The sequence below is a fragment of the Argiope bruennichi genome, chromosome 8 (genome assembly GCF_947563725.1).
Source record: "Argiope bruennichi chromosome 8, qqArgBrue1.1, whole genome shotgun sequence".
NCBI lineage: Eukaryota > Metazoa > Arthropoda > Arachnida > Araneae > Araneidae > Argiope > Argiope bruennichi.
The window spans coordinates 19,048,744-19,064,000 of NC_079158.1; the positions used below are offsets into that span (position 1 = coordinate 19,048,744).

At 28.1% G+C, this 15,257-nt stretch overlaps 1 protein-coding gene across 8 annotated transcripts in view; it reads left to right on the forward strand.

Annotated features, from left to right (window-relative positions):
- The window catches only part of LOC129980913 (uncharacterized), a 65,232-nt gene extending 50,409 nt beyond the window's left edge, over positions 1 to 14,823 (forward strand). For 6 of the 8 annotated variants that reach the window (XM_056091392.1, XM_056091395.1, XM_056091399.1 and 3 more), the window contains 4 exons: positions 2,465 to 2,650; positions 4,593 to 4,766; positions 5,554 to 5,631; positions 12,011 to 14,822. In XM_056091392.1, coding sequence (XP_055947367.1) covers positions 2,465 to 2,650; positions 4,593 to 4,766; positions 5,554 to 5,631; positions 12,011 to 12,216 — 644 coding nt within the window. In that variant the 3' untranslated portion in view covers positions 12,217 to 14,822. Of the gene's footprint in view, positions 1 to 2,464; positions 2,651 to 4,592; positions 4,767 to 5,553; positions 5,632 to 12,010 lie in introns of all 8 variants that reach the window. The other 2 variants (XM_056091400.1, XM_056091394.1) reach the window with 2 other exon arrangements.
- The last annotated feature ends 434 nt before the right edge of the window (positions 14,824 to 15,257 follow it).

Sequence of the window (15,257 nt, forward strand, 5' to 3'; positions counted from 1 at the left end):
ATTTAAATTTATTATTTGCATTTTTATGTTTAAAATATGGAATATTGGAGGCATTTAACTTTCTTGAAATTAAAAATTCCTAATTTTTTTCTTCTGTTGAAGTGAGAATACTTCTCTCCTCTTAAAGTCGGGGCTAAATGTCCTGGCGAGGGAGTTGCCAGATTAGGTGTCGTCCTCGTCTTCTGACCGCGGTTCAAAATTACGAGGTCTGTCCTAAAATAACCTTAGCGTTGCTTTAAAACGAGGCGGTTCAAAATTACGATAACTTAATTTAATATAACTTAACTAAACTAAACTTCACCTTAAAGTGAAGTAGTGGAAAACAGGTTGTCTGATCTCTTTAGAATCTATCAAATCAATAGCTGATTTTTTTTTTTTTTTTGTGGGTATGGGTGTGTGCGTGTCTGCAGAATCTAGTTTTTGTGAAAATGTTAAAGAAAATAGGTAAAACAGATGTATTTCTGCAACAATCAATATAATTAATAGTAGAGAAGTGAAGAAAAACGTGTATTTATGTTTGCATGTGAAGAAAAATCACGGTTAATTCAAATTAATCTGTAAAAATGTTTAATAATTTTCGTTTCTGACTCTTTTTTTCATTTTGTGAAATTTTCATGGCTAAAGAATTTATTAATAAAGAGTGAAGTTAAGAAATGATTCTAATTGAAATAATAGCTATTTTTTTACAATATTTTTTTAGTAACTTTTAATGATATATTAAGTCAGAATGGTTTCCTTTTTTCTGTCTTTCTTTTCTTTTTGTGAATTTGGGGGAAAAAAATAAGGCATTTCTCAGTCCCAATACTTTTTTGTGTTATCACATTAAAATTTTATAGTTTAATTGGTGCTGATATATAATAAACAACAACTGTTATTATAATTTTTAACAATATATTTATTTTTTACAGTTATTACATATTGGGCATAGTAAAAAATTTAAAGCGTTTTTCAGAGGAATAAATATGCAAATAGGAGCTGAGAATAATACCTTTAAAAATAATCTCCATCATTATCTAACACCTTCCGCCGCCATCGGTCAGGCAGTTGACGGATGCCAGCAATGTTGAACGATACGTCTTTTGACGAGATGAAGTCACCAACTCAGTTTCGCAATTCTATACACTTTCAGACAGTGGAAGAAGGCAAGACATTTTGCATCTACCGAAACGAATGATAGTCCGAAGGGGCTATGTCGGGACTATACGCCGGATGTTCCAAAACCTCCAGGTCAAGAGTTACTAACGTATCATTTTGTAACATGAGGCCTTGAATTGTTATGGAGTAATTTCACCGCGGTGCAAGCCTTTGCCAGTAAATGGACATTTTCGATTGATTTCCTAATTCAGTTGAAGCAATTGTTACTTTTAGCATTGAGTAGTTACATCCAACATTTCGTAAGAGAGTACAAAATCATATCTTATCAAAGTTATCCTCTGCATCCGCTTCATATCCCAGCAGATGCAGAGGATAACCTTTTTTGCATGGAAGGCCTCGTTTCGGTGTTGATGTTGTAGCTTCACCGCGATTAAACAAATATTTTTTCTTTTTCGAATTGTTATAACATATATATTTTTCATCTTCCGTCTCGATTTTCCACAAGGAATATTTTTTCTGTTGCCGTTTTTGTAGATTCATGTGCGTCAAGTCCTTGTTCATCTAGCTCAGTGCATATGCCACCCATTTTCCTGCCCTCTGAACCTTTCTCATTGCGTGTAAACGATTACAAATCGTTTTTTGTGATACTCCTAATTTTTCGGTTAGTTCTTTTTGCGTCTGAGATGCATCTTCATGAAGCAGTGCTTGTAAATCCTCATGACCAGCCTTCAGTGGAACGCCGCTGTGTACTCTATCGCTAACATCAAGATCGAAATCTTTAAAATGTTGTAAATCTAAATTCGCATGTGCTTTTCGATACGATTTCCTCTCCAAAAACAGAAGAGATTGATTGATATGCTTTTGCAGCACTTTTTCCGCAGTGAAATTCGTATAAAATGCAATGACGAATGAATGACTTATCTTATGACATCTTTCAGCTTCGAAATTTCATTTTTCTTCCAGCTTCTGAGTCGATTTAAAAACACTGAATTTGTTCTTATCACTTAATCCAAACGCTGTCTTCTGATTGTTGTGCTATTTCGCAGTAAAGGTCAGACAAAATTCGTTTTACAACTTCTTACCAATACCCAATATTAAACGTTTTAAAACGTTTAAAATTGTTATCTCATGTGCAAGAAATTTTTAATTTTTATTACTACATTATAATTAGTTTTATAATTACATTGTAAGTGTATCAAATAAATCCTTAAAAATATGCAGTTGCATCAAAATTTCGTTTGATCAGTTTTCGACTTTTATTAACTTTTTGAAAATTATTAGGAATCATCAGAATAAGGAAATCAGAATATGATACTTTTCATTCATTTGTATGTTTTTAAGAACGCATTTTGTTTTATTTGCATTTCAGATGAAACAATGATATTGATAGGCGCTATTTCATTAGGAGTTCAAAATCGGACAGAGGACGCTAACTGCCGTGGAAGGTATTATCTTAAAGACTTAATATTAGAATATTTTGGTTTTCCAAGTTTACCAGGTGTAAACATAGCTGAGAATTTATTGAAAGATAAAATTATTTCAAACTGCACACAAAGTAAGTATAATAGTATTATATATAAATTAGTTTATGCAGTTTGCTAATTTCTCTTTAAAAATCTGTATTAATCTGATACACATAGTGCCACATTTCTTTGAACGGTATTTTTTTATTCTGTTATAACAAGAAAGGTACGGACATCATGCAGATTGTCAGCATTCTTTATATGGCCGATATAGATACAACAAATATATGTTTCTAATTAAGCTACTATATTTAATGTGCCTCTCTCCATAGATTCCTCTTTCATTAAGGAATATTATCGCGTATATGAAGTTAGCGTAGATAAACCGTGTGTTAACTAAAGTCAAAGATAACATTCGCTAATTTCAACGCGAGACTTAATTCAAGAAATTAAACCTTACATCTGTTTTTGTCCACAAGACGAAATGACTCGAATCTTCCAGATTTAGAAAGATACAGAAATTATAAGAACATTCTAGAACAAACGAGAAATAATAGAAAGTAAATTAATAACAAAACATTTCTTAGGCAACTTGTCTGCAGTCAGATACGAACTTTGCGAACTGTTGTTTTCAGTACATAGCATTCAACCATTGAGCCATTCAGTCTGCGCCAAGTCAGAACAAGTTTTGTTACAATATTATTATTCAGTTATTGAGTGTTCACTGCTTGTGGTTTTGAGTTGACTAAAGAACAAATTAAAAACTTACCAAAACATTACCATTAACCATTAAAAGAGTATTTTTTAAAATTAAAATCAACAAAAGTCTGTTGCTTTTCTCCAATTAATACATGAAATATATTGATGGAAATTCCCCCGCTGCATTTAATTGCATTGATCACTTTAAAAAAATTAAAAATTTGGGTTAAACGTTCAAGCAAATTTTGTTGTATTTTTAACTCAGATTTTGATTTAAAAAACATGTTTGATTCTAATTGTTCATTTAAGGACATTGCTACAAATTTTACTTGGTACATTAGATATCTGAAGAATTTATCCCATCAAATCAGTTTTCCATTGGAGAAACTTCAGTTTAGGAGTTAACTGCATTCAATGTCATTTGGAAGTTAACCAGAGGCATTTCAGGAATTTCCATTTTTTTCCTCTCTCCCTCCCCCCTCTTCTCTCAGAAAGTAGATACTTGGGTATCAGAAGCACAGCACATGCACTCAGATTGCAGTGAGGGATTATTTAGAAGAAGGTCCCAAACTATTTGTATTTTGAATTTAGGTTAATAAAAAAAAATTATCAATATTATAATATTTTGAATGTAAGTTTTGTATTTTTGAAGTTTTAAAGCATAATAAACTTTAAAATTCGTTTTAAAGACTTTAAGCTTAAAATGTTTTTAAATGTGGAATTTGCAGAATGATATTTATATGAAAACTATTCTTTTGTATTTTATTTAATTTGTTTTAATAAATTAACATTTTCTGTCACTTAAATGTAATTTTCTTTCTATTTGATACGAAAGGCATACAGATCATGCAGAGTATACAGATCACGATTCTCATCCTCCAATAAGTATGAGAAACACATGCATTCTTGAGTTAAAAATAATGCATGCTAAAAATCATGGCATGCTAGCAATCTGAACGTTGAGGTGGCAAACTACTTTCCAAAATTAATTTGGTAATGTACTTATTCATTTTGGCCTTAATGAGATTGATGAATTTTCCGATTGTCCTGCTTTTTATATATTTTTAAGAAAAAGTTTAAAATATAATCTTGCAAGACCTTTGGAACAATTTTGGTTTGAACCAGAAACAAGATAAAGAGTTAAAAAATATTTTTCAACTCCTGATGCTTAACAAATACTTGGTGTACTTTATTAACAGGCATGATCCCTTCCTTTATTCCCTACTTTAATCAGTTTTATATTTCTGAGACCCCTATATTATTAAAATTTGACTATATTTGACTATTAAAATTTTATTTCATCATAATATTTAAAAGCCTTATTATATTTTATAGATTCACATGAGAAATCATGGATGTTGACTTCTTCTTTAGTCATTCTTGCTACTTGTAAACCTTGGCAATGGACCCGAAAGCATTTGATTGATGATTTTATATTACCTAATTTATCAAGATTTTCTAGTTGGGAGCCACATGAAAAAGCTTTTGGTTTATTTTGTGAGCTGTATGGTAAATAGTTTTATTTATTATTTTTTTGCAAAATTAATTACTTTTCTTATGTAGCAATATACAAAGGTAATTCAGTGCTATAGTTGCTCTATATCTTTAGTGTTAATGGTGATTCTTTAGTGTTAAGTAGAAAATAGATACTAGGACAAGCTGTCTGTCTTGATTGGTAAGGTTCCCAGTGTCAAATCTATTGGTCCAAGATTAAATTCTCCAATGGATGCTTTTTCTTTTTATTTTATCATGCACCATATCTTCAGAAAAAATATTGCCACAGCTTTCAAGCTTGAAATTTCAGATAAATTCCCATGTTTAAGATATTCCTGCATCAAAAGAAATTGTTTGTCGATCCACAAGATCACTCAAAAATTTATCAAGCTAGTGGGATGATATTTGGTCTGGGATTTTAACATGCAATTTATAGATTTCTTTCAAATCTTGTACAAAATTCATTTATGGGAAGTCTTGTCTTTCCTGTGCATGTAAGCATGGTAATTAGAAAACTAAAAGAGCTAGATTCATGAATTTTGTTGGAAAGTTTTTTCAATAGAATAATTTACTGTTATATATTACTGTTTTTATTAATAAGTTTTATATGTTAAATAAGCTGATAAATTATTTCTTTATTAAAGAAAACCTTAAAATTTACCTTCCATTGTACTGTAAAATGTTTCATTTCAATTCCAGGTAAAAGAAAATATTACATAATATATTTTAAGTGACTGATACTGCAGTGATTTTTTTTTAATGAAGAGATTTAATCAAAGCATACTTATTTGCTATTTTTTAGTGGATGTTTATCTTCTACACCCTAATATTCCAAATGAAGAATCTCTGATTAAATATTTTGAGCAAGCATCAGATAAAGGTAATATTTTTATGATTTTTTTTCAAAGTATTTGTTTAAATACGTGGCAAGTAAACTCTGAAGAAGGAGTCCAATCTTTTTGCCCATATTTTTTTTCTACAAATATTAATTCCAATATCTAAAATAGACAGCATAATTCTCTATACGCCAAGAGGACGGATGTAAAGCTGCTAGAGCATTGATTTTTTTGTCATATGCAATGCAGGAATTATAATTTTTAAATAAACAAGCTCAAGTTTAAAATATTGGATAAATTTATTAGATTAAAAACACCAAATGCAGATAAATCTGTAACAGTTTTTAGCAAAACACAATAGTTAAACAATTATTTAAATTTAAATGAGTAGTTTATATGTGACGAGTAATAATGTATTAAAAAAGTGATAAAAATATATTTATATTGATTTAAATTCTGAAAGTAGTTATCAATTGCTTTATATTATCATATGTTCAAAACCAATATAATCTATTGATCACAAAAATATTAATTCAGTGAAAGCACTACATTATTTAATATTATTCGTTTTGAAGGGGAGAATTGACCAATTCTTCATTTTTAACTGCAGGAAAAATTGACATCCATGAAATTTTTTGCTCCACTTTTAAGGATACACTTAGGAGTAATTTCTCCCATGGAATGAGGTTTATATTCTTTTATGTGGACTAGAATGGTCTGGATTTGTTTAAAAAGACAGCTATATTGTCAGCTTTGGGTTGAAATTTGAACAAAAACCTTAACCATTGCTACACATTATTAAATTGCAAAAGCAAAATGGATTTTTGAATATCGAAAACAAAATTGAAATTCTTAGATTGAAAATTTATCTAAAATGAATCAAGACAATGCTACATCTTAGATAAAAATTTCAAAAAAAAACTTTAGCTTTTTATAAGCAAAACCTAGTAGTACATATCGATGGTACTGGTGAAGACGAGTGTCATTGAAGAAAATCCACTGTGGAAGTTGAAATTCTGCCAGGCAATTTATATTTGAAATGAAAAAGTGAAGAATCACTTTATAAATTAAAAAAAATGTCTGAACAATATATGTGTGACTGCTGAGGAATAATTGCTGATAAGCAACAATTAATGACTTTTTCAATTGGTATTTTAAAAATAAATTATATATATATAATATTTTTGAGCTGACTGAATTGCCTACAAGCCAATACTTGAAACATGTTAAAGAATACTTGACTGTATTCAAATTAGGCAAACAGATTAAATTTTTTGATGAAACAGAAAACAAAAGCCAAAATCCAAAAGCCATAGTTTATTGTAATGATTTTAATAACAAATCTTAATCGACTTCCGGAAAACTGCTTCTGAAAGGAAATGGTAAAATCAATTAATTTCTAAAAATTGAACAGAAAATTAGGTATTTTTTGAGCTAAGATTTGTTTTTAAAATTATTACTATGAAACTGAGCTTACAGATTTTGGCCATAAGTGTTCTCTGTTTATTTGATACTTTTTATTTAGTGTAACCTTTTTAATATGATTTCAATGAATGTTGGTTACATAAATTGTTCTATTTGTATGCAATTTGCCATTACTTCATTAATTCATTAAAACCTTTTGATGAAACACATTTTTATTGAAACAAAGTTATTGCTGACATTGTTAATGAATGTTAAGAATATTGCAGTTCGCATATTATTCACAGCTGACTCATTAGTCTTGCTTAAAAAATAAAATTGACAGTTGAAACTACTTTTGTTTCCTTCTTTTGAATAAAATTTTTATGAATGTTGTTGTGTATTTCGAGTCAAAATTGACCAAATTTAAAAGGCTAATATTAGCACATTTGGCAAATTTTTTTTAAAAAAAGCTCACTTAACTCACTTAAGATTTTAATCCCAGAAAAACCAGTCATGGCTATTGAAAAACGAAGCGTTTGCTATGATGCATTTCAGCTATATCTCGATGGAGCTCCTTTGACTATGGTTGAACAAATGAAATATCTTGGGGTTCTTCTTGACAGTAAAGCAACACTTAGCTTACGTATCTGAGAAATGTGACAAATTACAGTGTGGATTAAATCAGATCGTACACAACACATTTGGTATAAATTTCAACGTTCATTCGCTAATTTATAAACAGAGAATCGAACCTTTCATAATGCATGATTCTAGAGTTTGGGGTTTCAGTGCTTAAAAGGACGATGGATTCTAAATATCTGCCACTCGTACAAAGAAGGATACTTTTGCAGGTCATATGCAGATATTGTACCATAAGTTACGAGTCAGTTTATGCAATTTCTGGCTTCCCTCCAGTTCTTCATAATATTGCCTGTAGAAAAAAATCTCTCTGCTTCTTCCATCTCTAATTATGATTATATTCTGTCTCCATCTTTTCTCCCTCATCCCTTAGAGAGAACTGCTATCAATATTATTCAATTTAGTGACAAAACCAAGGATATTTTTCTTTTTATATGCTATACTGATGGCAGTAAAATTGATGACAGAGTTTCACATTTGTTGTTTTCAGAAGTGGTATTGAATCCGAGTACTTTCAATTCAGAGTTCATGATGAATACACAGTTTTTGTAGCTGAACATTTATGTTTAAATTTCACCATCAAATGGATCACTGAACAAAATTGTGTAATCTCAGACTATCTTATTTGTACCGATTCTCTTTCATTCTTGGATTCTCTGAAGTATATTTCTTCATCTGATAACATAATTGTTGAGATCCAAAAGCAAATTAAAAGCCTGAAAGATAAAAATATCTCAATGGTTTTTGCATTTTTTCGTGGACACACGGGCATTTATGGAAACTGAGCGGGCCAATTGGCTTGCAAATTGCAAAGACTGCCACTAAGCGCAAAATTGATATTGTTGTTAATATTCCTAAATCCTTTTAGAAGAAGATTATGAGAGAAAAAATGGTAGAGTCTTGGAATCAAGAATATCTCATTTCGAATAAAGTGAGCTTAACAAAGAAATTTTTTCCATCCACTAATAAGAAACTGTCATGCCATCATTTTTATACTTATTACAAAATAACCCAATTCCTCACTGGCCATGGTAACTTTAAAAGTTATTTGTACAAATTTAATTTGTTTCCATCATCTTCTTGCGATTGTTATATTGGTGGTGAGGAAAATGTTGATCATGTGCTCCTTCTATGTTCCAAGTTTGTCAAAGAAAGACAGATCTTAAGATTGGTTTCCAAAGGCATTAATATAAATTGGCCTCCAGATTTTCATTAACTTATTTCCACCAGAATTGCTTTTGAAAATTTCTGTAAATTTATTGTTGACATCTGTAATCCTTCATGACTGAAATTTTCTTCTTTTTCTTTATGTAATGTGTTGCATACTTACTTCTGTAAGCCTCATGTGATACTTTGTGGTGCACAGGGGTTTTATAAATGTTTCAATGAAAAAAAACAAAAAAAAAAACCCTCACTTAACATTTGATAAAATGAATACTACATATTTATTATATTCTTATATATTTGACATATTTATTATAGGCTCTTCAATTCTATGCATTGCTTGCCGCTTATTTTTTGAATGGTAAAAACTTCAAGCTGCTTGTAATATCTTAAGGATTTTTTCAAAAATGATAATCAAAACAACAACAATGACTATTGCCCTAAACAACAACTTTTGTAGTATGAACTAAACTGAATTTTGAAATAAATAAATAATACCTTACATGTGTTAGTTGTTCATCGTTTCCAAAGCTATCCAAGTTACTTCTTTAAGAAAGAATGTGGTACAAAAGACATCTGGCTTGTGCCACAACATAGCTACTTTCAAAAAGTAGCTATTTATACTTTTTCCGTGGCTGTCTTTTTAGAACATTCATTCTAGAGACAACAGTCTTGGCGCTTGATGAGGACTTTCTCTGTTGAATTATCGCACATGCCAACAATCTCGGAATCTGAAACTTCAGTACAGAACCCTTGGGCATCTTCGTTTATTTAGAACATGTGCTAGTTCTGGATCATAAAAAAGAAATAATATAAATGTATGAAAAGACTCAAAGAAAATGAAAAGCTATTTATAAGCTTTTACTGAGTAAATGAGATATCATTGCTTTGATTTTACAGTCTTTCTCAAAACTGAATATATACTGGTCTTGTTCTTCTTTATATGTATAAAATAATGCCATTAAATATTTATTAAAATTTGATATTTATAAAAATGATAAAATGCTTATTGAAGACTGTATGCATAAGAAGCAAAAAATGAGGAAATTATAATAATTTATTTTTTATGAGGAGATTATAATAATTTAGTTGGTAAGTTTTTTTATGATGAAATTCCAAATTCGAAAAGCACAAAATTAAATATACATTTCTTGGAAATTTCAGTACGGTCAGGAGTATTATTCCTTAACTGAATAAATAAATTAAATGTGATTCTGAAATACAAGAGCTTTAAAACTGAAACAATTATATTGATACTCAAAAACTTGTAATTCAAGTATCTGAAGAAGTTAAAGAATGTCCAACAAACTTAAAGGTGTATGAAAAGAAAAATCAAAAATATAATATGTCTGGACTAATAATAAACAAACCTGGCAAAGGAATAAAAGGGATTCTCAATTTAATAATTAAAATAAACATTATAAGACTGTGGTGAAAGCTTATAAGCCAGTTAACAGCTACGCTGCATGGGCAGTTGCTTTTGTATTGTGGTCATGTTACTGGGCTGCGAACCACAACTTAAATAAATTACATGGTGTATTCTCAATATTTAGAGCCACCGTATATAAAACCCACTTCAATGAAGCATAAATTTTGCTTTTAACATTTGTTGACTATTTCTGTTTGAGTTGGTTGTTATCTAAGCAGAATCACCAGGTATTTACCCTGTTGTATTTCCTATCAGCATCTTCTACACATTTATTATGCTGGTTCTCATGTAATTATTGTTAGCATACAACAAATTTAATTTTCCTTGACATTTTTCTAAATCGAAATTAATAATTTAAACCTTTCTAATATCACACCCTTTTTTTTCATCATCCCTTTCATCTATCATCTCTAGTTCACATCTTATCATAGTCTATACCATTAAATATATGATTTCAGAATTGCACCCATTAAATTTATAATTTTGTAATTATCAACTACAATTAAATTTAACTCTACAGCTAATTCCTGTATATCTTTTAAACCTTTTGCAAGATATGCTATTTAAAAAAAAATCATATATAAGATAGTACCCTATATTATATTTAAACGCACGCATGTACACACATGCACACGCACACTAGAAAGCAATGTTTTTAAATAATAGTAATAATGTGGGCAAATGATCATTGTATTTTTGATTTAAACACAGTAATAATAATAATATAAGATTCTTCTGATTTAATTTGTTAGAACTGATCTTCATTTCTTTTTTGTAAAAACTTATTAAATATTTATTCATTTACTGTTTATATTCATATTAATTTCAAATTTTTTTTTCAAACATCAAAATTTAAATTTACTTTTGTTTTGGGAACAATGATCAGGTTTCATTTAATATTTTTTATTAGTACGAATTTTCTAAATACTCATTCATTTATTATTTAATAACAGAATCTGCATGATATTGCTCTTGGCTTTATGAACTTGTTTAGAAAAGAATAAGTTTACAATCAATCAATGAATTTTTTTTTTAATTTTAAAATAGAGAGAAACATTTGAATAAAGGGCATTGAAGAAGATAGTTGAATTAAAATGTGAGATGCAGGAATTTCAGTTTCAATTCTTTAAATATTTTAAAATTGAAAATTTTAATCCTTTTTGTAGTCAATCCTTTGACTACAATCTACTTCCACTAAATTCCACTTAATTTATATCCAAATAAAATAATTGTGTTCTGAATCTGATTAGGTAACATATATATCTATAGCAAAGTTTTTAAAATATTAATATAACTATATACATTAGTACATGTACATTATTATGTTCTATGTGCATTATTACATACATTGTCATATACACATTTTAGAATATCATAAAAATATTTACAAGTGTGTTCATTATGCTATCCTATTACGAATCTATTCAACTTAATTCAATCAAATATGTGTATTTGCTTACCAAATAAATTTTATATGGCTGGCATTTTAACATCCATCTACCGACCATTTTAATTAGTTGTTTATTATCTTGAAAAATTAAATATGTAACTTCTAAAATTTGGTATAAGATGACATAATCACTTGCATAAATGCTAAATCTCATGGGTTAACTACTCTGAAATGTTTAAATAATAATATCAAGTAAATAGAGAATGGATAATACAGGCATTGTTTAAAATATGATGCATACTTGCTTATGATTAATGCAATTCATAAACATGTGTAGAATACAATTATTTTATGAATATGTATTATATACGCTATATTCTTATTTTCTGACTTCTAGGTATTGGTTTTGTAAAAGAATGGGCTACAGTTTCTTTGATGAAATACTTAATTTCAAAAAGAAGACCAATCCCTAGCAATTTTTCAGAATGGCTTGAAAAGAACAAGGGTAAACTTAGTGCAGAAACGTTCTATGAATTTTATCAGAGAAGAAAGGTATACTCTAATGATAAGTGCTTAAGATTTGAAGATATTGTGATTACATAGCTGTTGTATGTAAATGCTTGAATAAGAATGTTTGTAAATATTTATATAACTTTTCCCATTAAAATAATCCTTACTACTAAAGAAATAAAGCATATAATACAGAGTTCCATTTAACCAAGAGTTTTTTTAATGAATTAAATGCTTGAATAAGAATGTTTGTAAATATTTATATAACTTTTCCCATTAAAATAATCCTTACTATTAAAGAAATAAAGCATATAATACAGAGTTCCATTTAACCAAGAGTTCCTTTATGAATTATTTTAAAAAATATTCCATCCCAAATACATTTAAAAAAAATCTTCATCAATATACAAAAGTATCCTCTTTCTCCTTGATAGCTTTGAAAGTAATATTCTAGTTACTTTTTAAATTTCTAACAATAATATGAATAGGAATTAAGTTTATTTGCATTTTTCTTTTAACTCATTTGTCTTGGAATTTCACTTTTTTTTACCATACAGTTTGTGAATTTTGATATTTTTGAAAGATTTAAATTTTTCTCAGCCTTTTGACACAAGTAAGTTTGTAAAAAAGTAGACAATGTAGAGAAAGCTTTTAATAATTTTCCTAATCAAATTCTTAGCTGTCAAACAATAGTTTTTTTTTTTAAATATTTGAATTCCTTCCTGCAACTTAAAAGTTTTGACATGTGACATCCAATTCTGAAAGTCAGAGTAAGTTAAAAACAATAGAAACAGAACCTATTTAATGTTGTTTTCAGGAGAGGAAGATACTAAAATGTAAAATATTATGAAAAAAAAAAAAAGAGAGAGAGAGAGTGAGAGATTTAATTTAAAATGAAAATTATTTTATTTGTTAATGAACCATGATAAAGTTTTTTTTCTTCTAATTTCTTAAAGGATATGGCCTTTGTGTCTATTTTTTTGTTTAAATAAAATTATTTTTCTAAGTGAAGAAGAAAAAGAGATTAACTGTAAGAGAAAAATTTATGAGAATGAGATTATTTAAAATTTATGAGAATGAAAATATGAAATTTTTCTGGCTGTTAATGATATTAATATAAGTAATCAAATCAAAATTAAATCAGATTTTTACTTTGCAAATTTTTTCCTATTATAAATTTAAATGATTCAGTCCTTAAATCAATTGTAAATGAAATTGATGAAATCAAATCAGATTTTAAGAATTAAAAAAATTCTCAAAAAATACTATGAGTTCTTAGCAGTTAAAAAAAATTCTAACTCATTTTATTAATTTCCTTTAAAATATTTTCATATTCACTGATGATACATTTAAGAGTCAACTAAATGTAAATCATTGTTAGGAGTAATCTGATTGCTTTAGCATAACTTTCAATGTCCAGAAAGTGAAGAAATGTGGTAGTATCTGTTGATCAAAATGGCATTAAAATATCTAAGGAAAAGTCTATTAAATGGGGGTATTTAAACTATACTGCAAACTTGTTAAAGATACTCAGTTCAATATACACATCATTATGAAGCAATTCTCTCTGAACAAAAACGCTGAAGGAAATAATTTATTGTTAAAGGACAGAACAGTACTAATACTGGATGCTTCCACAAATAGATTAGATTGATAATTAGCAGAACATTCACTCACTGAGAGATATATCTTGACTTATTTTTCAGTGAACTGTTTCTTCACCAGTAACACTATTTCTTTGGTTTTGAGCAAATAGTTAAAAATTTTAAATTTAATTCAAAAATAACAAACTCCCTACAAAGCAAAAAAAGTATAGAATAATAAATTAGATTGATAGTAAATAAAGGTAATGAGGATGATAAAATATAAGATAACTAAATTAAAATGATTGATTAAATGGAAATAGGTTACCTTCTTGGAGGACTGGTTAAGGGAATAGTAGTAATTAAGGTAGGTTAAGGGAACTGGTTCACATTTGTGTTTTTCTTGATGAAAAAGATCAGCAGTCAATCTGATGTCAGTAAAGAATATGCTGCTAAAGCACAGATCGTTCTGTCACTTTTTGAATGGTGCTGGTAATAAGCATGGCCTGATTATGGAATTTGTAACTGATTGAAGTTCTTTAATTGTTTAAGTCTCTGGTAGGCAATTTGAACCGTAAATTTAAGATGTGTTGTTATGACGATAATATGTTTACTTCTATTTTCATACTGCATATTTTTTGCTGAATATTTAATTTTTGTCTCATAGCAAAAACGATTGATATGCTAAAATGTTCTTGTTAAGTTAAGTTTGATTGTTAATACTATTCTCTTCAATATGTATATTTCTTCTCTTTAAATAGACCAAGAACACTAGTATTCAAAAAAGCATCTAATATTTACTTGTGTTAAAATTTATTTGAAATGATTCAAAACTAAATATTGATGAAGGTGCAAATTCTTTACAAATGTTTATTTAATAATAATGCGAGTAAAAGAAATACAAATGTGCATTTTTGTATTTAATGTAAGTGCATTTTTATATTTTTGTGGTGCATTTTTGTATTTAATTTTTTTACAAGATAAACTGAATATAATGTGATAAATATTTTATTGTGTGATAAATCTTGAATATAATTTCATTTGTATCTCTTGATATACTTAATATATTTTTCTACAAATTCACTTATCAAAATTCAGTATTGTTCACATATTTTTAAAAAAATAATGTATATATTTTAAAATGGTATTTGATTGTTTTTATTTTATAAAAATATTGTGTACTTTTTAAAAATTACAACTATGCAGAAAATATGTGAAATGTATAAATCTGAATGTTAATTATTTTTGTAAATGTTTGTTATTCTTAATGTTAAAAAATAATGTATATATGTTTTAAAAGGGTATTTGATTGCTTTTATTTTGTAAAAAATATTGTGTGGTTTTTAAAACTGATAGCAATGTAGAAGATATGTGAAATGTATAGATCTGAATGTTAATTATTTTTGTAAATGTTCATTAATGTTTCCATTTGGAAATGTCCATTATTTTGCCTCCTTTTTAAAATGCAATTTTGAAAATATATTGGAATGAAAAACAAATGCTTCATAAGATATTAAATTTAAAACTGTTGAAATTAAGATATTGTTCAGA